Source organism: Vanessa atalanta, chromosome 20, assembly GCF_905147765.1.
Source record: "Vanessa atalanta chromosome 20, ilVanAtal1.2, whole genome shotgun sequence".
NCBI classification, from domain to species: domain Eukaryota; kingdom Metazoa; phylum Arthropoda; class Insecta; order Lepidoptera; family Nymphalidae; genus Vanessa; species Vanessa atalanta.
Genome location: NC_061890.1, coordinates 4,539,651 through 4,565,110, shown reverse-complemented (window position 1 = coordinate 4,565,110; position 25,460 = coordinate 4,539,651). Strand labels below are relative to the sequence as shown.

The window sequence follows — 25,460 nt, the reverse complement described above, 5'->3', positions numbered from 1 at the left end:
ATTTTACACGTCCTATTGCACTGACAGTAGCGTTAAGCTAAATTATGTTATCTATCATGTTATGTATTTAAATACATTCAATTGTTAACATAAATAAATCTGTTCACTAATTAGTTGTGCATTCAGCAAATTTGAAGTTTAAAAAAAAAAACAAATACCCGACAATTTTTCTACAGACTGTAAGTTGATTGTAAAGCAAGTAAATAATTACAAGCTTTTACAAACTGTTTATTCTCAATAATGCAGCATTTTTGAAGAAATAATTGTAAACTAAAGTAATTTAAAGCCAACATACTAAACAGAACTTATGAATTCACATAGAGTATTTAGATTTTAATTCCGTTAAAAGTGACTTTGTTTACATTTTCTCACAAATATATTAGATCGTGTTATGTACTGTTTATTGTATTGTGTTGGTATAATGGGCAGTGTCGTGCTCGATGTTTTGAGAGGAACTATGTAGAACAAAATATAAGATTTTACTTTTCTCATATACAATATACATAGACTATATATAAACTCGTTCTTTGTGTTAGGATTGTTTGAGATATACTGTATTTAATCTATGCTAATTATTTACAATAATGAGCTAAAACGTGCTTTGAGCATTTAATTTATATTTAAGTTTTATATTTATAAAAAAATATCGATTGAAATCTATAATATATGAAATATTTAAATTTTAAACTAAATTTAATATCGTAATTTTTTAAAGTAATAAACGAAACTATCTTATTATATAGAATGGAATATATTATGAATGACAGTTTATAATTCATTTTGATTTACTGCACAGAGTATAAAGAAATAATAGATAATATACACATGTTCACATGTACTTACATGGCTTATCAAATAAAATATAAAAAGATTACTTATAAGTATTAATATTCATTGTCATGAACCGAATGTTTTTTTTTTTTAATTTTTATTGTTGTTATTTTTGTAACAAACTAAGTTTTTAGTGCTTAATTAATAAAACTTATTCAAACTAAAATGTATCTGATTAATTTGAAAAACATTCCTATTTCATCATATAAAATGGATTTAGAAAAAAAAAATCAATAATTTACTCGTGTTTTATTTTTAAACGTTTTGTACGATTTTAAAAAGTTCTATACATACGCTATTAAAATGCACTATTTTCGCTTTTTAGGTTTTTCTACGTGGTAAAATTGTACATATTATACTTAGTTAAAACTTTGAGTAAAATACAGCAACGGTGGAAAAGTTGAAATTTATGTAAAATGTCCTTAACGGAGACTAGATGTAATGAAATTAAGTAAATCACAATTTTATGTACATACGATTATAAAAATATACCTTTGTGATTATTTTAGTAGAAAATTAACGTCAAACGACATACTTCTTATGAATTAAGGCCAGATATGGAAACCAAGCAATTCGCTTCAAGGGAGAGGAGGCTTTAATAAAGCAGTAGGGCATTTACAGGCTGTTACTTTTATCAAAAGGGAAAAATTAAATTATATATATTATTCGATACAAGATTATAAAAGAGTGTATTTACCTAATTTGACTGTATTTTTAAATGTTGAAAAAGAGTAACTACTGAATTTCTTGCCGGTTCTTCTCGGTAGAATCTACATTCCGAAACGGTGATAGCTTTACTTAATATAGTTTGTTAAATGACGATTCAAAAGTGCTTGTAAAAGCCTACTTGAATAAAGTTTATTTTGATTTTGGTTTAATTGTTTCGTTAATGTATATTATCTAGGATAATATTTTTTGAAAATTCTTATGTTACTGCAAATATTGTGTTATATATTACGAACATATTTATTGCAGAAGGCCAAATGAACCCTCCAATGATAAGCAGTATGTCGTTTGATGTATATATATAATGTTACATAATTTTAGGAAGATTATATTTTATAATAATTAAAATTGACTTTAAAATTTTATAAAGGTCGAATTGTAAATTGAATCTACAATAGCGAAAGTTCGTGTCGATATTAAAAATAGTGTGTATTATTTTTTGTGCTAGTGAAAATTGGAATATTTAGATAAATATGAACCGTTCAATTATTATGCAATTTTCAATGAATTCGCAGGATTTTCCTATTACTTATCTCTACGAACTTAACAGAATCACTAACCACAGCCAAACAGGCATTTAAATTTTCTTTCTAACGCTGACGAAAATTATATACATCCCTTTCTATTTAAATAACTTAAAGGCAGATAAACGGATGTAATTGCAACGAAACTAATATTTTAGTTTCTATGACACATATAATTTGTTGAGAGTAAATACAAAATAAATAAAAATAATGATATACAATTACCGTTATATGTTTATATTGTTACTATAATAAGTAATCAAAGTATATAAAAGCTAAACGGGATTCAGAGCGATTTCAAATAAAAAAAGTTTTAAAAATAAAATCATAACTTAAGCTAAAGTTTTTTTTCGGATTAGGTACTAATACGGTTAATTTCTTGAGCGAGTGAATATCAACGTGATTAACACGGATCTACTTCACTTGAACGGTTTATCGGTCGACCGGTCGTCGGGTTGGTCTCGCAATGAGACTCAAAGTCGAGCGCATTGCGCGGGCGCGCGGCATCACCTCTCCTTTTCTCTCCCGTTCTGTTTGCGATTTGCTGTCCCTTTTGCACCGGCATCGTTTCGTTGGTGTTCCTCTGTGGGCGCGTTGCTTATTTGGCGAAGTTCTTTTGTGTTGCTTCCTTCTTGACTCGGTTGCTCCTTTTGGACTTTCTTCTGACTGTTTTCTTGCTTGGTATGTTTTACTTCGCGTTCTTTGGATTCCTGCACGGATTCTAAAGCGATGTCGAAGGAGCTTTGTCTGTGTAGGAATTGATTATTGCTTAGTGTTGCTTTTGTGTGAAAAATATTCTCTAGCTATTTATTTTCATTTCAGATGTTTTAAGGAATGGATGGGAATCCATTATTTCTGAAAGACAATAAACGGAGAGAAAAGAAGATCCCTCCTCAGAGATCGATAAGGCTTAAAATTAAAATATCCGTGACACTAACTTGTCAGTCAGATAGTTCCCGGGCGCAGAGAGCGAGCGTCCAGAGCGTGCGAGTGCGGTGCGCCGTGCGCCGCGCTCTGCTCGCGAGCCGCCCGCACCCGCTTCTCCCGCCTCGCTTGCCGCGTTAGCTTCGCTTACCTCGCCTACCACGCTTTCACGACGAGAGCTACTTTCGCGACTGCGTAGGAATGGATTCTGAAATATATGTTTGGAAATATATTCTTTTGCATCTACATATATAGGACTTTATGATGGATTACATAATATTTATTTCAAATATCCTTCAGCTTGGCTAATGTACATTTTTTTATTTAATTTTCACTTATAGTTACTATGTAACGTGATAATACTTATTAAAACAAAAACACATTTAAATCTATATTTGTATTTTTTTAATTTTTATTTTTTTTACCTGGAAACTGTGTTTCTTAAGCATCGTCTTGATCAGAATAAGAGTGGAGAGATTCGGAATAGACGTAACGACGCGTGCCATGTCCTCGTCCGTCACCTCCACCAGGCGGCAATTCTCTTGCTCCGAGGGTAGAGGATCCTGGCCCGATGACGTCACCCATTCGTGTTCCTAAATTTTTTTTTAGATATTAACTTATATAAAATTACATTTATCTGTTAGTGAAAAATTTGTATAAATTAACAATAGTGCACTCAATACTCCTTAATTTTTAACTTTATAGAATGTATTTGTTTTAAAGTTTCACGCTTATTGGGTAAGTAAGTCAACTTGAGCTCGTCTTTTTCATTTAGGATAATTATTTAATGCTAAAACCCGGATTATAGGTAATCCAACGGCGAGGTTTTGAAAATTTTCAAAGATTTTCCGATAACAATTATAATAGGCGTGTACGCTTTATCAGATATAAGTTAGTGAAGATTAAAATACATAATAAAATTAACAAAAGTGTGATATCTGATACTTATGTAAATAAAATAAGATCGTTTATGAAAACAAATGTTTGTCAAAGATCATCCGAAATCTTAATATAACAGTAGGTATGTCGTTATAATTTCAACAAGTTGCACGCTTGGCGAGATTTATTCCGAAAATACAAACAGTTGGCGTTAAACATTTGCTGTTCCGTGCAAATATTTGATAGAAGCACGACCACAACCTTCGCAGTTCAGCAAACACTGTCCCGACATTATTGCTGTAGCAAACATCGTGTTTGTTCATCTGATTGTAATCTGTTTGCCTTGATTTAATTTTGTTCATTTTGGCAGCTGATCTCTAGATAATTTGTAACGTTTAATTAAATTTGTAACTTATTATTTCGTTACACATAATTATGTTTCATTCTACAGGCAAATATTGATACTCGGAACTAAAATGGGAAGAATATTTTCATATTTTTACAGATTCCTATATGCTGTGACTATATTATAAAAAAACACGTTGCTCGAATTCTAAGGGAAGAGACAATTACCATGAATAAATACCTTTATTTCTTGCATTGTAGCTCTCGTGACGGGATCTTTGTCTAGCATCCTTGTCAACAGCTTCTTTAAGGGCCTAGACAGCTGTTGTCGAGGTGGAAATGCCAGGGGTTCCGTGAGAACTCGTTTCTGAAGGTCAGTCGCCGTAGCTGCCACCCAGGGCACCCTTCCCGTGATCATAGCATATAAAGTTACGCCTAATGACCAAATATCGGCAGCCTGGTGATAAATAATTAAGAAATTACTTTAAAAAGTCTAGATAACCTTATATACTGCGAATTTTTTTTGGGACTATAAGTGTTTTATTTATTATTATGGTAAAATTGATAAAAAAAAATTTTTAACAATGCACTTCTTTTGATATATAATTATATAAGGCGATATTGTGACTACACTCGCGAACAGTAACAAAAAGTATAATATTAGTGGTAGTACTAGTAGCAAGATAAGCCCGTCTTGGTAGGTACCGCCACCTCAAGCCTTCAAGATATTTGACGTGCACATAGGCGGACCAACCGTTGGGACATCACGATGTTAGTGTCGATTCCTAAAGAGATGGTGCGCACAGCACCGGTGAGTCCACCACTTCATGTGAGAGAATCGCGTAATTACGTATTTCAACTTAACCAAAAATAAAAAGTACTACCACCTCACCTGCAGGTATTATGACGTCCGACAGTACATGTACATACATTCTTTTGATAATATATCCAGTATATAGGCGGTGGGAACATATATTATTACGTGACTAATTTGCCCGCTTAACTAATAAAATTTACAAAAAAAAATTTAAAAGTCTCTTAATACAATTTGTTTTTACTGAAGTAGTCTAAAGGTCTTTCTTGAATTCATTTTAATAATTAAACTTATACGTATATGTTGGCGACGAAATAAGACTTTCACTGTAATTTAATTAAAGGTTCAAATGTGGAATCTGCTGCCCCCAACCTTTGGTCTAACCGATTGGAAATATTACCATCAATTGACAATGTTTCCAATCGGACCTTTGGTATTTGTTTAATCGTTTTGTAAAGTAAAATCAAATATCGTCTGTCAACATGAGCATACAACATTTATTTCTCAGGATTCACTGCCGATAGTAGTCATATTGTTCAATAAGACGTCTGTATCAGCGGCTTCATTTAATAAATTTGCAATAATAAACGTATTCTTTCTGAAAGTTAAATAATTCATTTATATAACAAAAGTCTTTCTGTTTGTCTGTTACGGTTTAATGGCTTAACCACTGGATTTAATGAAATTTGGTATGAAGCTCCCCAAGAAAGGACACAGCGAACCCGAGCGAAGCTGCCGGCGATAACTAGGTTGTCTATATTGCTTTTATGTAATTATTGCAGGTTAGATCTACGACTTAAGAACACTTACTTTCAAAAAATGATTTAGATTGTATTTTAGTAAATAGTTTGCTAATTTTAATAACGGCCAATTAAATTGAGAAGTTTTGCGCTCTAAATTACAGATATTTTCATTTAAAAGATCAAAAGAAAATAGTATGTATATTATCATTGTAAGAGTGTCTAGAGTGAGATGTCTAAAGCAAGGTGAATCCAATAGCACGAGTAGTGGAGTAGTGGATTGTTAAACTATCAGTAAAGTGATATGACCTGGTTTCATACGAACGATAGTGGATTATGGAAACCTGTGATATTGGTTTTTGTAACAAATGTCTAACATAAATCGATGTGCAAATTTTTGGCACGTGTATATTGTATAACGCCAATAGATGTCAATATAATAATAGGTATATAATAACGAGCAGGCTCACTTGATGGAATGTAACTACCGCGTATGGGTTCCCAAATCGTATCGGAGTTGTTGTGCGAGGCAGACAATGCCTTAAAAATCGCGCTGTTGTGGATTTTTGGACATCTAGGTTGAAGATTTGAATTCTGTCCGAAGTTAATTAAAACAATTTCTCAGAACAACCCCGTGAAAAATACGGTTGAAGATGCAGAGTGCAACATCTCTACGCAAAGCCAAAGAATCAAGCAGGTCGGAAACGGTTTGATCGTCTATAATTCGAGCCGCTCTCCGTTGAATACGGTCAAATGGAAGAAGCTGGGACCACCCACCCAGAGGTTAGAGGAGTACTCTATGTGAGGCCGAATTTGCTCCTTGTATAGTTATTAGGCAATCGGCAGACGTGAATGAAAAAAACTCGAAAACAAAAACGGACAAATGGACATAGGATCAAAGTGAATATTACGATTAGTATTAAGATATCAATCATTTTATTCACAAGTCTATTATAATCGGAAATATTTGTACCACTTACTTTCATATATCTTTAGAAAATAACTACTACCACTCAACTTAAACTGGACAAGTGTTGTGGAATAAGTTCAAAGACTTCTCTGCAAGAAGAAAAACTCGGTCTAGCTTTGGGAGCTAGAGTCAGTGTGGAAGCTAGAGCTATTTCTGTCTGCTATTTTACCAATTTTTACTTTTATGAAATAAATATAATAATTAAATTACTTGAGTTCCTTATAAGATTATTAAAAAGTAACTAACTTCACCAATATATTTGTCAGCAGAAGCCACAGCCTCCGGTGCTCTAAAGGCTGGAGTCCCAACTGCTCCTGATAATCTTCCAGCCCCAGCAAGTTCTCCGCAAGCACCTAAGTCTGCAACCTGCACTCTGCCCTCACCCAGGAGAAGATTAGCTGGTTTGATATCCCGGTGAGCAATGCGTTGAAAGTGTACTGAGGCAATCATAAAATAAAACTATTAATGTTGTATTAGCATTTATCACAGTTTGGGATTTGGTTGTCAGTTTATTTCCATTAATTGCTTTGAAATTTAAGAAAAGATTTAATATGTATTTTAAGCTTATTTTAGTTTTATCATCGATTAAACTTTACTTTCTAGTAGATTGTTAGTTACTTTAAAATCATGTATGTTTTTCAAAAGATCACTAGCTATATTATGTCTAAAAAATACTCACAATACTCAATACCCAATAGAGCATCTCTAAAGTATTTCCTAGCTACGTCTTCACTCAAGGGATTTTCGGTCGGTATGTCAATGACCGGTCCTCCCTCTAAAAGCTGGAACACGAGATACAGCTGGTCTTCTGCTGGGTCATCCAGAACCTAAGGTAAATTAATGTGTTGTTTTATATTTACTTTAGATTATTAATTAAATGTTTCTTTTGGTACCATCTCCCACTTTTCTTCTCACTTCATGAACATTTGGAATATTTTGTAGCTAATTTCTTCTTGCTATATTTGGTGTGTGACGCTTATATTTAAAGAATCGTTATTGTACATTAGTAACCGAATGTTTTTATAATGGCCTATAAGTTTTTACAACCCATACACAAATGTTTTTATAGTTATGCTGTTAAATTACGCCTCGTAGATCTATTGTATGTAATTTGTTTCTTATATAATGTAACCGGAAATAAATAGAAGAAAAAAAGTAATATGTTCTTTTGAATGACAGACATTGCGATGTTGCCTTTTTTCCAACAATAATGTTTGCCCAGTCACAATTCGTCCATAAACAGAAAAATACTTATGATTTGAATTTACAGATATTTGTTTTGTGCTGTTATTTCGATTTTTTTTTTGTATAACATAAATAACAGCTTTCAGTAACTCCAAAAAGGAAAATCATTTGATTAACAGAGTACTAAACTATTATTTCGTTTTCTGTTGTCGGTTTGATTAAAAGTCAAATCAATACACAAATATTTCGATATAGAGGAACACAAGCGAATTTAATTAGCGTAATGAGTGCAAATATGGTTGTAAATTATGCGGTTAGGCAACATGTTAATAGTATGCGGTTCGCGCTATAAATTATAATGTTTAGTGAACCAGTTTTCATCGATTAGATACGATTAGATTGGATTGTACATGATATATACGAAAAATAATTATTTTATGTATTGCTCTTATAAACTTTTTATTTGAAGTGTACCTACATGAGGTTTGTTTTTAATTTTTTTATTGTATATTTAATTTAATTTATTACTAGTCTATAAACTTGACGAAGAACCTTCTTACTTGTTAGTTAGTTATTGGATATAATTATGTAAGAAATGTTAATATAGGCTATACATATTTATATATATATAAATTAGGTTAATGGTTTATTAAGATGGTCGTTGCGTCCATGATCAGAAGCAAAACACAAATCATAACAATGACCTGGTTTTTATGATTATATTTACAAAAAAATCACTTGTCCTTACTTTATAAACCAATTATTGTATTATTGTTTATTTGTATACTGGATACAAAGTAGAAAACAGCTTACTTCAACGAGCTTCACTACATTTGGGTGATCTAGTTTTTTCAGTACGGCGATTTCCCGGTACACCCTTTGCAAAGGGTCGGGGGGAGGACCGGGCCCCGGTCTTCTAGGTGGAGTTCTACCAAAGAGGCCGGCTCGTCGCATCAGCTTACGTTTGGACAGGATTTTCATAGCCTATAACAAATCATAAATTAAAATTATATTTTGTAAGACTTTTTTTAAGAAAGTACTAGCGTTTTCCTCTGTTTGTGGTCTATATTTTCTATTTCTGGTACAAATGTAGTAACATTGAATTGGAACTGTATATATACATATTTTGTTAAAATGAAATTGTCATTTTATTAGGTATACACTTTTTCTATATGTTTTTACACCTTATTTACATTAAACATAATTGTTATTACATAAGAAGGGTTTTATTGGCGAAGAACTGATCAACTTTTTATATATTTTTTTTGTCTCAATTATTAATTATTATTAATCCACTAAGCTTGGATTTTATTCATCATCTTCGTAGATCTGTGGCTATTATTATTGTTATAAAATATTTAATGTATGATCAATCACAAAGACGAAATGAGAAATAAATAATCTTTCAATATTCAAATTGTGTCTTGAACTAATTACTAGCAGATTAATAAACTAGATGTTTTTACAGGATATGATATAATGACTATGTCTTCTTGCCATTTTCAGGTAGACAAGCCTGTATACAGCTTCTGTGCATATATATTTGAACAAACACTAGTGCAACTATAAAATCAAAATAGTTTAGGAACAGGACCAAATTATTTCACGTGCTTTCCGAGGAATGGGAGTGTTACACACTGCTTACTTCCAGACTACGGGCTGCTACTGAGAATTTTCGATTGATAACCCGTTATTCGTAGGGCCGATCTGAAGTTTGAACTCAAGACTTTGGGTTCTGTTTTATGAAATTTATCAATTTTTACCTATACCATACCCCTTACATTATTTTACATTAACTCTCCCAAGGGGTGAATTAAAAAAGTAACCTATGTCGTTCTCCGGGTCTCAAACTATCTGCATACTAAACTTCATCTAAATCCGTTCAGCGGTTGCATTCAAGCATGAAGAGATAAGAGATAGAGTTACTTTCGCATTTATAGTATTAGTAAAGATTGTTAATAAGTTCAGTGTATTAATAAACACCGTATAAACTCCTAATTATACGTACATAAGTAGTATACACGATAGTTAAGTGGAATAAAGATACTGCATGGTTCTCGTTAGGAACGTTAAATAAATTCAGCCCGAAGCGTCAATCGGGCTCTCATTACAGATGAATAGGTACATTGTGACTAAAAACATTTCATTCTATCTTCCTTTAACTGACTTTAATTTTGAGGAAATTTGTGCAAAATTTAAGATAGAATTGAGTTTGTAATAAGAATAATATTCAACAATGCAATTGTAGTACTTCAAGTTCTTTGTTACAGTTTTAATAGAAAATTCGGACAAAGGGATTTGACGTTCAGGTGACTTTATAACTTTACCAGAATTCCACATCACTGTCTCTTGTTTGCGAATTCATTTTTATGGTTAGCTATTAGGTATACTCCAAAAAGAAATTATTTAAAAAAAACAACGTTATGAGCCCTTTTTATCTTGGTATTCTCGTACGGAAGATTTTAATGGAGGCCGACGAAAAATGGGCCATTTGATAGTAAGTGGTCACTTTCACAAACCACTTCTTACACTGTAAATGCAGTAGAGTAATTGTTGAGTGGGTGTTGCCCACCCAGACGGGCCCGGCTAAAACACAAGCAACAGGGTTTTGTTTACTTGGTACATAATAGCTCGCAAGTGGTGCTCGGTTGAAAAGCCGAGAAAAGGCGGTTAATCTGTGGTCAAGTGAACGAGGCCTCGAGGATCTCAGGACAAAATCCAATAATGTGACTGTGTAGAACTTGGTTTAACAAATCAATAAATAAATACCTACCTCCTACCTAAGTTTACACACGTTCGTTCGTTAGATTCACAAATGATGACAGATTTTATTTCTGTTATTTTTATCTAACTATAAATTTCCAAATAATATCCGAGGTGCAAATATTTTGTTTCCATAAATAATACATGATTAATAAATGCTCTCGGTCACCGTGTGCAATGAATTATCTTGTCTCGTAGGATCAATTAGTTATACTTAAGTAAACAGTTTGTGATCGCTCACTGTGAACTTAGCCATATATTGATTAATATATTGACAGGATCAATTTATTTAAGCAACAAAAAGCAAGATGTTATAGCACTTTTTAATATTGAATGAAGAAAGCTAAATATGTTGTGGACCTTTATTGCAAGGACTCTCTCTTGCAATAATGGCCCACCACGCAAGATAGCATCGTGGGCGAGTTTCCACAAAATATGTTCCAAAACCAACTATTGCTAAGTTAAGCACTAGTAACGAAGGAAAAAGTAATGATTAAAAGTAGGTGTTCTCTTTGAAAGAGACGTTAATTATTCCGAAAACGCTGTTACCACGAATTAACCGTACTGATCCCTTTTGTTGGTCGTTTATATATACCTCAAATATAGTTAGAAAAACTTCAATAGAAATTGCATTTAAATTATCAACTGCTTAGAGTATTTCAAATAGAATACGAACTTATTATATTTTTACCCGGCTGTTTTCATCTTTAACTAAGAGTTAAGATTGTGTCGTATCGTAGTTAGAATCAACATCATAATCCGATTGATTTTATCTTTTTTACCTTTTTTTTTATTACTGTTATGAGAATACCTTTGTGCAATCTCTTTTAATGAGAGGGCGAGGACTTAATGAAGTAAGAGGAAAAATAATTTTATAGAAAATGTGAAAGAGTTTTAACTTACATAATGAGTGTCATCTTCTTCGCTGTAGGCTAACTTGACGATGCCGTAGGAACCCTAGAAAAATAACTTATCAACTTTTTTCGTTTCAGTGATCAACTTACTCTAAACTGTTTTAGTATCAAAATTGTTCTACATAAATAGACAATAGAAAGCAACTGTAAAAAAACGGTGTGATCTCGTTTCAAAGTCGAATAAAAAATATAAAACGAAAATATGATAAAAGTTTAAATGTACATACGTAAATAATTTAGTCCTAAGAATTTCCCTCCGTTCATTGAAAGAAAATCAAGTGATAGTAGAAATGCAACCCAATTAAAACGTAATTTAAAAAATACTGAAATGAATACTTAATTAGACGATTAGATTTCTAATTATAAAGTTCAAATTTGAAAATGTTCTAACTATTAGTTTTTAACCCTGTTTATCAATTAGGTAACACTATATAAATATAATAAAGATATGTATAAACAATATATAGATATGTTTTTATTACTGTTACGTGCAAATGGACCATCTGAAAGTAAGTGGTAATCATCGACATTGGCGCCGTGAGAAATATTAACCATTCCTTATAACCCCAATGCACCATCAATTATGGGAACGGAATTGTTGTCCCTCGGGTTCACTCACCCTTCAAATCGGAACACAAAAATATTGAGTATAGATGTTTGGCTGTATGTATTAATGCGGTGTACTTACCTAGACTGGCTTACAAAACCCTACCACCGAGTCAAACAACTATAGACTATCACTACGTTTTAAGTAGTTAGACATAGAGCCGAGATGGTGCAGTGATTAGAAAGCGTGCATCTTAACCGATGATTTCAGGTTCAAACCAAGGCAGGCACCACTGAATTTCATGTGCTTAATTTGTGTTTAAATTCATCTCGTGAAGGAAAACATCGTGAGGAAACCTGCATGTGTCTAATTTCAACGAAATTCTGCCCGCATTGAAGCAGCGTGGTGGAATATGGTCCAAACCTTCTCCTCAAAGGGAGAGGAGGCCTTAGCCCAGCAGTGGGAAATTTAGAGGCTGCTAATATATATATATATATATAGACATATTCCTAACAGAAAGGACTAGGAAGGATATTGATGGTTCTTACGAATAATACGTAATATTCTAATTATTATACGTAATATTAATACGTAATTATTTCAATATGATTTCGTGATAAAAGAACAAGATAGTCCTTATCCCTAAAACAACTCCAATTTGGTCGACAGATCTCGAAATCCGTTTAACTAAAAGGGAAATCCTTTGCCTAGCGTGAAATAATACCGCTGCCGAAGTTATCAGAATTATTACAAATTTATAGCTCTTTGATAGTTCCACGACGGTCTGCATTCATTAAAATTTCAAATTCTATTATAGTTTGTGCAAACTTAATGAGACTCTCCCTCTATGTCTTTAGAAACTTATTATTACTGAAATTGTAATTTATACACGTAATTTAAAAATAATAATAGAGTATCAATATTTTTGTAATATTAGTAAGGTTTGAAAACAATTTCAATTTTGTTTACGATAATGTTAAAATAATTTCGTAAGCTGTTAGACTTTTTGTAAACAAATTTAAGAGTGTCACTTTATGTATTTTTAAATATATTATAATTTAGTATTCAGAATGAATAGCAAAAAATAAAAGAAAATATTTAAAAGCAGTCATCCGTTTCAATAATAAATTGAACACGTCATCAGAGTTCTTTATACTTATGATTGACTAGGTTTTGTGCTATTAAATTTCTACAAAATATATTTCTTAAAGTTGAATTGTTCAGAAACACTCACTGTTTTTAAATCTTATTTTTTGTGTTTCTGTGTGTGATTTTGCGTGTTTGTATATGTGAACAGCTTTCTACTCAAAAAATAATATATTTTTGTAACCTGTCCAATAGGCTCCAGAAGTCTGTACTGATTAAGCTGGACATATCCAGATGCCTGTGCGAGAGACACTCTTCTGGATTCTCTAGGTATCCGTCTGGCTTTCGGAGACCCTTGGCCGCTACTCTCCGCAGATTTGGCAGCATGTGACCGTAGAAGTGAAGATCGATCTGTTGCTGGATAGGCTGACAACCTGAATTAGAAAAAAAAAAACTAAATGTAATTATCATCTATATCTATTAATAGTATAAAACAAAGTCCCTTTCAGTATCTTTTTTTTTATATTGTCCTTACAGACATATGACTCCACTCCACCCGATGGTAAGTGGAAGTCCAAACGCGAAGACGACTAGTACAGTAAGCTAGAATGAGCTGCACTAGTCACCCTCGCCATGCCAGCCCGCAAGATGCCTCTTCACGCCTATCTTTCTGTATATCTAGTAACTTCTTATAATCCATACAATCGATTTTGATGCGGTTTTCACAATAGAAAGAGTGATAAACGAGAAAAGTTTGTATATACTGTAATATTTATTTCTAAATTTGGATCTTAAAAAGTCCCAAAGAAAACTCCGCGAAAGCATGTGTTCTTACGATAGCGTAAGGTACCCTCGTAATAACTATTTTAATCTATTACAAATCCAAATTTTAATCTATTAAGAACTAAATTAGCGAAGTAATTTATCCAGTCCTTAATCTTTATTAAGATAAATAGTTACTATATTATATAGTTAGTAATTTAGTTATTATGGGCATTTAATATAAATTAAATTTGTTTTATAACTTATTTATTTATAACAGTGATATCTTCAATTCAATTGAAGTTATCACTTTTTCCTAATTGAGTGTAATAAAAAAAATCGTTCACTGCGAGACGGGTGATCGGTTAACAGTAAACTTTTGACATTGGCAGTTAAAATTACTTGAATTTTAATTTATAGTCCATGAACAATGGGACACATTTCGGTCTGTTTCACAATAAAAATATTCATTGTGAAATATAGATTTATTAATTATATTTCTGATTTATGATGTACAATATATACCCACTTAATATGTTCTTGCTAAGCGCTCTCTTCGTTTTGTTTATAAATAAATTGCACTCGTGCGAAGCCGGGGCATAATAAGCGTAGTTTTTTTATCGACATCATAAATTTGATTTGCAGCGCTCGTTCAAAATATGTCACGCCTAGTGGCTTTGGTTTATCTCGTTAAAAAATATTTTATTAAACGAAAAATGAAGCTCTTCTAATACACTCATAGAATATTTCAATATTCGCTTAAATCGTATTCGATAAGTATTTCAAGAGACGACCGATGTAGGTCGCAGCTTCGGACCAGATCACACCCTCTGATATAGTTTATTTAATCTTTACCTACACAAGGCCAGTGGGTGGAAAAGTGTAAAGTTCATGCATAATTCATGGACAATTTATTTTTAGCAGAGGACACCGTGAAGGAAAAATCCACGCTTAAATTATTTGCCATTATTTTATTTATATAAAGGTAACCTAACAAAATAATGTTCTTTTATCAAAACTAAAATATCAATCGTTAAAGTTCCTTTCATAACTCATTCAAAACGCTGATAGAGTCGTGACACCATTAAGTCACTTTAACTTGATGACTTTTTCTTACTTAAGCTTAGTTATGTTTATTTACTTTATTATAAAACAAGTAATAGTTTTGTAGTTTATTTTTTTCCCAAGCATATTAAGCGTATCTCATGAATAGGTTTCATGTCCAAACTTCGTAAGAAGTAGTTTTATTATTTTGGAAGATCTCCAGAGAGATACGGGCCAATTGATTTTAAAAGTAACTGTAATGGACAATTGCTTTTAGATTAATTCGATTAATGTTTTTAAGGTTTTCTATTTCATGTGGCAAAACGGTTAAATATGTAGGTGATCCTAAAAATGCGTTTCAAAAAATCAATATTCAAATATACATCAATTAAGGCCTCTAAAAGTACTTTTGAGTTTTCATTTTGCAAGTTTTATCACCGGTTCGGAATGTAGATACAAACGAAGAGACGAGCAATAAAGGCAACAATTACTCTTTTCCGCCAAATAAATTACATTGGTTTGTTAATTATATACAATTAACTTATTATTTATACTATAATTTATATAATTTTTGGAGTAATAGTGCAAAAAGCTTAATTAAAAGTATAACACCTCGCCTCATTGTGTTCACTTATTATCGTGACATGAGGGCCGGTTCGGTTTTTGCCCAGAGGATCTGAATTGCGATTCAACCGGGATGAGCGACTAGCATTCTTGATCTACAGCCTATATATATCTAGCGACTAGACCAAATAGGCAGTGAGATACATAATATATAATCCGTCTTTTATTGTTGGTAATATTACCTTGATGGTAAGTGTTGATGGCACAAAAAGTTTTCTAAGCAATCATATAGATGTTCTGCGAATAAATAAAATACGAATGAGGACAGCCATTAAGCTAGCATATACTTGATTGTCAAAACGTTTTATTTAATGTAACTAGAAAACGTTTGATGTATTTGTTCTGTTGTTGTGCAATTATATCTTCAAACTAATATAAAAAAATAACCATTTCAATTTAAGCTTTTCCTCAAACATACCGTTTGTTACCAGCATACTATATTGTAATTTACAAGGGCTTTGTTTCGTAAACATTATGTAATTAAACTTTGGCAAGATAAATAAGATTCGTGTTATGATAATAAGGCTTGGTTAGAGTAATTATCGTGGAGTAGAGGTGTATCATCTTAACCTAGCGTTTGTGTTTGTTTTAATTTTATCTGTGTTTATTCTACGTCATCTTTTAGGGTTTGTAATAATGACAGAGACACGTACATGATAATTAAAATATTTTTACAAGTTGATGATACAACGAATATTTAATATCATATCTTAGAGGAATCATTCCGTTAATGAACATTATATATCTCATAAATAAATAAAAGTAGATCCTAGAAGATGAGCAAGCGTGGATAATTTGTACATAATTGAAATATTTTTAGGCAGATTTCAAAGGAGACTCAAATTTTTATCTTATGTTTAAAATATATAGCTATTTTTGTTAGAACTCACTCTGAGATACAGATCTTATTTGTAAATTGATTGATCTTTTAAATGTTATAATTATAATAGTTAATGACGCATATATATCAATCTATGACATTTCACGAGAGTGTTCTGCGGTGAGTTTCGAGTTCGCTCTTTAGATTTTAGATTTGTAGTTACGAGTATACTTATATATGAACTTATATATAAAGGTCTAGAGTGATCTAGACCACGATCGTAAATATAAAGCAATTATAATATTAGTATATTATTGCGTAAAATTTGTTTAATATTTGCCAACTGAAACGATTATATTATGTTCAAGACCAAAAACATGCATCGTAATAAATTCCGGCGCTGAGGTCATTCCGAGGTATGGTTTAATTGGTAGAAGACCTTGGACGCTATTATTAAATGCGATAAAAGCATAATTATCGGGAATCAGCGATACAAATTATTGATAGTCCGATAGATATATAAAACAAAATTGTATTGCTTTATTTACAAACCCTTACATACCCTTACATTTTATTACATATACTTAAAGATTAAAATTGTAAAATGTAAATTGTGAATAGGTTTTGTCTGTAAGTAGTCTTCGTCGGTCGTCGCTTCGTCGGTCTATCGTGGTCTGGCGAGACGAAAGATTTTGTTACTGCTTCTGATAATTCATTTCTAAATCGAATTTCTAAAAGTTCCTCGTATTTTCCTCTGTGTCACAAAATCAATGCAAGTTTCTAGTTTCTATCTCCAATAATTTGGCTCGTCGCTTCACCCCGAGTCTGTTTGTTGTCCCTGCGGATCTACAAACTGTTCCAGCACGTCGGACAATTACGTTGAGTGCTGTAAATGTTGTTCTGAACAAACCTACTAAATATTGGATGTATCGAATATTTTGACAGAAACAACATTTTTTAATTTTAAGAAACCTTTAATTTGTATCTATAACATATATTGTTTAGTTTTATTAGATGAAAAAGAAAAAAAAATAATGATATATGATAATAACTGCGTTTTTTTAGAAAAACGTTTCTATCTTTTTATTTGTATGTGTGTTAAATATTTCTCTATTGGCATGGGAACAAATAAAAATACTGCAAACCAATTTCATCCGACGCGTAATTGTACATTTCAAGCTCATTGTAAGCTATATATTAAAGTTTTAATTTAATTTAATTTAGAGAAAAAGCTGCATATTACAAAATATTGCCTCCACCGTACTTTTTGGTTCTTAAAAAACTTTTCAATGTTAATAAAATACATATGCATATATATATATATATAAAATATATGTATATATAGTTTATTGCATCAAACAGTACAAAAAAATATAATTATTGAGCAGTAAACATAGACACCGCGGTTTTCAAGGAGCTGAGAAATTCTAGAATTGCGACTTTTCTAATAAATCTAATAATCTATCTTCCTTAGCATAAAGATCTATCCAGGCTATATGCAAGCAGTTATTACTTATAAAGATAATTATGAAATAACGTAGCAAGTATAGCGGACATTATATATATAGTATTTTTTATGAATAATACGAATATGCAAGTATATGAAATTCAAAATAGGAAGTTTAAGGCGTCCGTGTAAGAATCTGTTGAGAAAGGAATAAATAAATATATATATTACACAAAATATTTTTTTACATTAAAGCATACAAGTAAAAATTAAAGATAGAACTGTATAAATCGTGACCGCGTGGAAAAATGGCGACAATATTAGCAGTATTATAAAATAATAATGATTTATGGCTAATTACTAAATTGCTATAGTTATTTTCGGTAACCCAATCGAGGTGGGACGGAATGTAAGATTTTAGTAATACATCTGCAGGTATCCTAATTTTCAAAATTATATTAATGATGTCACCTGTCTCCATCAGATTGTTGCCACCGCGTAGCACCCTCGTGGCCTCTTTTCGCTTCTCCAACAACATCGACGGCCGAGTGTCTGAAATCAAAATGTTTTCTTTATACTTAACCCATTTTGATACACAAATCGCTTTATATAACAATAGCAACAGGAATACAAATTATTATGATATAAAAATACATCTTTACTTCAAATGAAATATGTTCTAAACTTTAACCTAAGAAGCGCTTCCCAATGAATTTTAATTCGGGATCCAAATTATAAAACATACATACATTAAATTTGAATAAAAGTACTATACAGTGCAGAGCCGGACAGTAAGTTTAGGGGGCCCTGGGCTAACACTATTTAGGGGCCCACCTTAGACATATCTGAATGTAGACTCGAATTAAATTAATTGAATGTGTTTAATTAATCGCGGGACTCGCAGGGCTGGAAACCATACGATATGTTTAATTTAGTAAAGTTATGAATTCTTTCGCATTATCGTTTATTTTTTACTTTGTCTTGACTTAGCCCTTGAATCCATGGGGCCCTGGGCTGAAGCCCAAAAAGCCATATGGTAGATCCAGCCCTGATACAGAGTTAATATTGTTTAATAACAATATGTTATTTGCAATTCAACAAAGGTGACGTTTTATTATAAACAAATGAATAAATAAATTTTTCGATTACATTATTTTCATTATTGCTAACTTTTGTACAAATTGCATTCGTACAAAATACATTATCATATAATATAAGTATTGAATCCTGTCATGGACTTGTCAGTACAACTAGTTACGTGGAAGTTTTCTACGCCTAGAAATGTCGACGCACGCGAGCCAATTACGGAGCCAACTTCTTTGAATTATTTACGGTCCTCAAGATGTTTTGAATTTTAAAAATTTATACCGAGAGAGAATATAAAAAAAGGTATAGAAAAAATATGTACAAATTAAAAAATATTAAATAATATAGAAAATAAACCATAGCAGGAATTCTGGATGTGAATTAAGCTTCGAGTCTATTCCTCAAGAGTGCCTCCCAGCAGTGGGATACCAACAGGCCGTTTTAACAATAGTTAAAGATAATTCATCGAGTAAACTTAATAATGGAACAGTTCGTTTTGATCTACAAAATCTGTATAACGGTTTAATTTATTAAGGACATAATATTATTATGGATCCACTGGTAAGTGTTAATCCTGTCATGACAGTCTTCTCCTCTGCGGCTCATGCCGACGTGAAGCTTATTTGTTTTCAGTCAACTAGTCAAACAATCAATCAGTATTATTTATTTACCTACAAGTGTCTATTGTAGGTTATAATAAATCTTACACCCTTGGTGGTAGGGCTTTGTGCAAGCCCGTATGAGGTACCACCCACTCATCAGATATTCTACCGCCAAATAACAGTACACTGTATTGTTGTGTTCCGGTTAGAAGGGTGAGTGAGCCAGTGTAATCACAGGCACAAGGGACATAACATCTTAGTTCCCAAGGTTGGTGGCGCATAGGTGATGTAAGCAATGGTTAATATTTCTTACAGCGCCTTTGTCTATGGGCGGTGGTGACCACTTAACATCAGGTGGCCCATATGCTCGTCCGCCAACCAATACTATAAAAAAAAACCCTATCTTAACAACAAAGGTGTCAAAACGTGCTTGTAAATGGTATACAAATTAACAATTTTTTGTAGCTTCTTATATTGGAATTGTTATCAACATTTTTAAACAATGGTGTTTTATTAATTTTATGCTTTTCGTCACATTGTCGATACTAAATGTAACTCTTTGTTGATATGCCTAACTTCCCGATTCTATGTCATCTTGTTAAAATACTGTATAGAAGTTACGTTCTGTTGTTTTTAAATATTTCGTTTACTCTTTTTAATTAAGTGTTTTTGTTGGTTTCCCTTTCATGATATTTTACAAAATAATTTGTTGTTCTTTCAGTTTTTTTTTTTTAAATAGATTTCATAATATGATAACAGAAGTGAATATGTTGAAAGCTTTTTATTAATTATTAAATATGTTGTTTTATGGCGGACATGATTAAAGTTTAATGCAAAAAATGTGTAAATATAATTACTTTTCTCGTACCAAACATATAACTTTAATAAATGTATTATCACATTCAGTTTAAGCATTTCAGGTAAATAAAAATTGTATTTTACATTTTACAACTTCTATCGGTAATTTGAGAGGAATTGCAAGATATTTGATAAGATGTAGTAAAATTAGACTGTTTACAATAATGTTATAAATTACCCTTATAAGTGAAACATAATTACGATTTCTATGAACTAAAATATTGATACATATATTTGGTGACATTCCAGAATATCATTCTTTAATTTCTGGCGTTTGGAAATAAAGATGTCCATAGTTGAAAGTTTCAACAACAACAACATTAACATCCTGTAAATTTTCCACTGCTGCGCTAAGGTATCCTCTACTTTTGAGGAGAAGGCTTGAAGTATATTCCACCACGCTGCTCCAATGCGGGTTGGTGGATACACATATGGCAGAATTTCGTTGAAAATAGACACATGCAGGTTTCCTCACGATGGTTTTTTTCACCGAGCACGAAATGAATTATAAACACAAATTAAGCACATGAAAATTCAGTGGTGCTTGTCTGGGCTTAAACCCGTAATCATCGGTTAAGTTCTAACCACTGGGCCATCTCGGCTGTTTATATACATAATACGTTGTTTTACATTAGATTATTATGACCAGTAATAACCTTGAAAATTTTGAACAATACATCATTTTTGGCATAAACAATCCAAATAAATTTACATTATCTTAGTAGGGATTTGTGTAAGTCTGGGTACCTACAACAGTAATACTTAGGTATGTTGTGTTCCAATATGAACAGTGAGGGAGCCAGTGTAACAACAGGCACAAATGACATTAAATAATTTCGTACTCAAGTTTAGTGACGATGTAAAGGGTGATTACATTTTTCCACAGCGCCGATGTCTATAGGTGATGGTGACGACTTACTTCGACGTTCTCTAGAATATTGCAGACTCTAACGTTATTATGGATATTCAAAGACGAGAGCATTATCCTTACTATATATAAAGTCCGGAACACATTACGTACGCAAGGATAACGTCATTATGTGTGTTACAACTGAGACCATCGTTAACAATGCTGCGAGTATATACATTGTACATTTATTTATATACGTACATATAAACCCGCACTTAATTATTTTAAACGTAACGTAAAATTTATAGCTCAACAATTAATTGGTCGATTTATGTCATTAATATATAATAATCAGTATGTACTTTTAATTATCTTGAATATATCGAAAATTTCGGAGTGCTTGATAACTGAGTTAATTACATTGAGATATACATACATTAAATAGCAAAGGATATAGATGGAAACCTTGAGGTACCCCAGATAGTACAGGAATTCAAATTGAGCAAGAATAATTTAATGGTAATTGCTTGGAATTACATATATTAATTCTGGTTTAAATAAATCATATAAATTTTTTAAAGGGTGAAATCAATAAAAGAAACAATTAAAATAAGCATGATTTTCGTAGTTCGTCCTTTAAACTTCTATTTGATTGATTCATATATATATAGGATGTACAAGGTTGACGTGTGGTCCTGTCAGAGCAGAAGAGAGCTTGCAGCCAATGCCGTCTAAATTCATACATTCGTTACAGCTGATTGGGGTTTTCTTAAAGTGCATCCATCATTTGAGAAAAGGCACACTAAAAATGTCGTATTAATTATCTGCAATTTAAAGCTTACTATTGCGCAGACCAAGTTAAATGTGACAAAGACATGCATGTTAATATGGACGTGGCGAAATCATTATGGTTACGATTCTCCACATGAAATCCTAAAATATAACAGAGAACCATTCCACGCAATAGCAGTCTCGTAGAATGCGCTTACTTGACGTTCAAAACTAATTAAATTCCAACCAGCATTTTTTTAATAAGAATATTTACGTGTAAAAATATTATAATTTTCTCAGATTTCGCCGTGTTGGATAAAAATGCATTCGTTTAAATGATTATTGGTTCACACGTGAAATTAAATTCCATTTTCATTCATAATCACGTAAAACGTCAGTATGTTCAGTATTCTACGATTGCGTTAGCCTTTAACTAAGACATAAAACTTTCAGCAGAAATATTTAAACATTCTTTTTAAATTCGAAAACTTTTATTCGATTGCAGGAATTCATTCCTTTAGAATCTCAGTAAAGACATAAAACTGAAGTTAAAATATTATTATTTAGACAAAGCGGGTAATTTTTCGTTTTAATACTTTCAATTTAAGCGCGAGGCTCTTAAATTATTCCTTTGTACGCAGAAGATTAAACGTTCCTTGCATAAAACGTAGTAGATAAGAATTTGCAAACAATCTTGCGGTAAGTAGTCTGTCTGTTTTTTTTTATATCTGTGTTAAAAGAATTATATAGAGAAATAAAGGCGGATTTGTATTCCGCACATACATATGTGGAAACGACCAGGATGTCCAACTGTCTCACTGGTATAGATTTACGTCTGGAAGTTCTCAGTAATAGTCGGAAAACGAGAATTTAGATGTGTTACAGGTAAAACAGGTAAAGCCATTGAGGCACATAGACGATCTGTGACTGAGATTTCTTTAATTGTGTCGGATTGCTGTCATTTCTTGAGAGCGTGCGAATGAGTAAATGCTAAATCTATCTCTGCGCATACACTTGTAAACTATAGTATCTCTTGGGATTTTTTGTTAAAAATGGCTGTCAAACAGAGAGTTGACAATATCTGGCAAGTCAGAATCATCATCATGTGAGAGTTCCTTTCGAATGATATGTTTATATTAAAATTTTTGATAATTTTTCTAAGTATGAAAAAGGGATAACCGGTTCTATTGTCCTATTCCGTTGCGCTAAGTTTACTACTAGCCGGCAACTACAGACGATTGAGCAATTTAAATGATCAAACGCCTGTAAATAAACACCACGCAAAATACGCTACGATGAAATTCTCAACTATTTAATAAGGCGTCTTTAATTTTCATTTACAAGTTAGTTATTCTGATAAAACTGAATACCCTTATTTAGTGATCAGGGCATTCAATAATTTAAAGTAAATAACACTAGTAACTTTTGCTGTTTGATTAGTTTCCGATACATCGGATAAATTGCTTTGTTCCAAATTATGTTGAGATTAACTCTTAATCTCAACATAATTTGGAACAACAAAGATTTTTAATAATTGGATTAATGTTTTTGATTATTAGAAATCGAGTTTTTTTTTAAAGTAGGTTTTTGTTATTTTCCTCACATTAGCCTCAACCGGTTATCTTTGTTATGTCAACTCATTTCATTTATATTATCTGTTTATTTTATTTCGTATTGCATTGGTTTTTGTATCGGATATTGCACTATAATCAATTAAGATATTTGTATTCTAAATTAGGACAATCCAAATTTTGTTCTGTTCCAATATTTTGTATAACATGATTAAAGTAAAACAAATTTAGTTGGTCTTTATTTGGTGGTGGATAGGCCTTTGTGTAACTAGCTTGTCATATATTCTACCACAAAACAGCAATTCTAATATGGATGTGTTCCGGTCTAAAGGGGGAGTGAGTTAACCTTGGGCTCCTTGGGACATATAATCTTAGTAGATGTCGCATTGGCGATGTGAGGGATGATGAATATTTCTTACGATGTCAAAAATGTGTATGGGCTTGGTGGTGACCATCAGGTGGTCTGTTTGCCAGTCTGCCAACCTTTTTATAAAAAAAAATCTATTTATAAGATTAAGGCATTTCAATGATGTACATCAGTCTTTAATAATAATTGTATCTTTCATTGAATGTTTCCTTTATAATTATTACGAATTATATTCATCTTTAAAGTTAGAAAGCTATTCCTCTAAGTTCTTGATTAAGATCTTTTCTAGTTTAATAAGATTACACTTTTAAAAATACCAGCATCTAACTTTAAATAAAAACTAAGTTAAGTGGCAAGGCAAGTGTTCAAATCGATTAAAAGACGTTAACTTTAAATTCGAAAACTACTAAACTAGGTCGGATTCAGTTGGGAAAGGCCCACCCCAAAATATACCGGAGTATATCCGTGTAAAGGGAAGAGGTGGTTGGAGAGGGGTGAGGATATATGAATCATTGTCATAAACTTTCGTTGGAAGGTCTCAATATACAGACCATAGAATACGGCTAATATCATTGTAATAATAAAAATAAGAAAAAGAATGTCAGTATATATTTGAAGAAGAAAAAAGCCACACGAAAAAGATGAAGGTCGCCTCCACAGGTGTTCAAAGTTCTTTATCGGTATAGTTGAGTTGAGTATTTTATAGTTCAGAGTAATATATGATATGTAATACGTCAATATATATAAATTTTTATTCGTAATGCTGGGTATGAATGTGGAGGAAAATCAAGAATAAACTGATGGGTTTAGAGCTGACAAGAGCAAGAAGACAGTAACAGAGCGAGATTGAGAGCAGAAGAGTATTTCTAGATATAGGGAAGTATAATGGTGAGAATAATAGTTATATTATTATAATTCAGTCCGTTGTGGTTTTGTTTGGCTCTCAATCCGTCATCGTTAATATTTCTTACAGCGCCATTGTATATGGGCGGTAGTGACCACTAACCATCAGGTGACCTATTTGCTAGTCCGCCTACCGATATCATAAAAAATAAAAACATATTAAATGCTGGAATAGAATATGACTCAAATAATCAGTTGCATTTTAAAATAAACCAACTCATGTAATGGGATGACATTAAATTATTTACTTCCACCCAACAAGACTTAGAAAGTTTAGCCGCCTATACCAAAGCATTTTCACGGGATATAAAGATGGATTTTGGCATAGATAAATGTAAAATTAATTCTGTAAAGCTAGGAAAAATACACCAACATTGTTTTCAATTACAAACCAGACAGGCAATAGAATCACTTGAATTGAATGAAGTGTATAAATATTTGGGATATCATCAGTCTAAGCACATAAATTTTAGAGAAACCAAAACAGATTTAATACAAAAAACATGA

At 32.1% G+C, this 25,460-nt stretch overlaps 1 protein-coding gene across 1 annotated transcript in view; it reads right to left on the bottom strand.

The window, feature by feature from the left end:
• Positions 1–1,601: 1,601 nt before the first annotated feature.
• Positions 1,602–25,460, bottom strand: part of LOC125071991 (calcium/calmodulin-dependent protein kinase kinase 1) — a 96,994-nt gene continuing 73,135 nt past the window's right edge. The window contains exons 2-11 of the mRNA XM_047682445.1: positions 18,417–18,497; positions 13,493–13,682; positions 11,605–11,658; positions 8,752–8,922; positions 7,433–7,580; positions 7,000–7,190; positions 4,471–4,686; positions 3,431–3,598; positions 3,020–3,213; positions 1,602–2,828 (exon numbers count right to left, since the gene is read on the bottom strand). Coding sequence (XP_047538401.1) covers positions 2,588–2,828; positions 3,020–3,213; positions 3,431–3,598; positions 4,471–4,686; positions 7,000–7,190; positions 7,433–7,580; positions 8,752–8,922; positions 11,605–11,658; positions 13,493–13,682; positions 18,417–18,497 — 1,654 coding nt within the window. The 3' untranslated portion in view covers positions 1,602–2,587. The remainder of the gene's footprint in view (positions 2,829–3,019; positions 3,214–3,430; positions 3,599–4,470; positions 4,687–6,999; positions 7,191–7,432; positions 7,581–8,751; positions 8,923–11,604; positions 11,659–13,492; positions 13,683–18,416; positions 18,498–25,460) is intronic.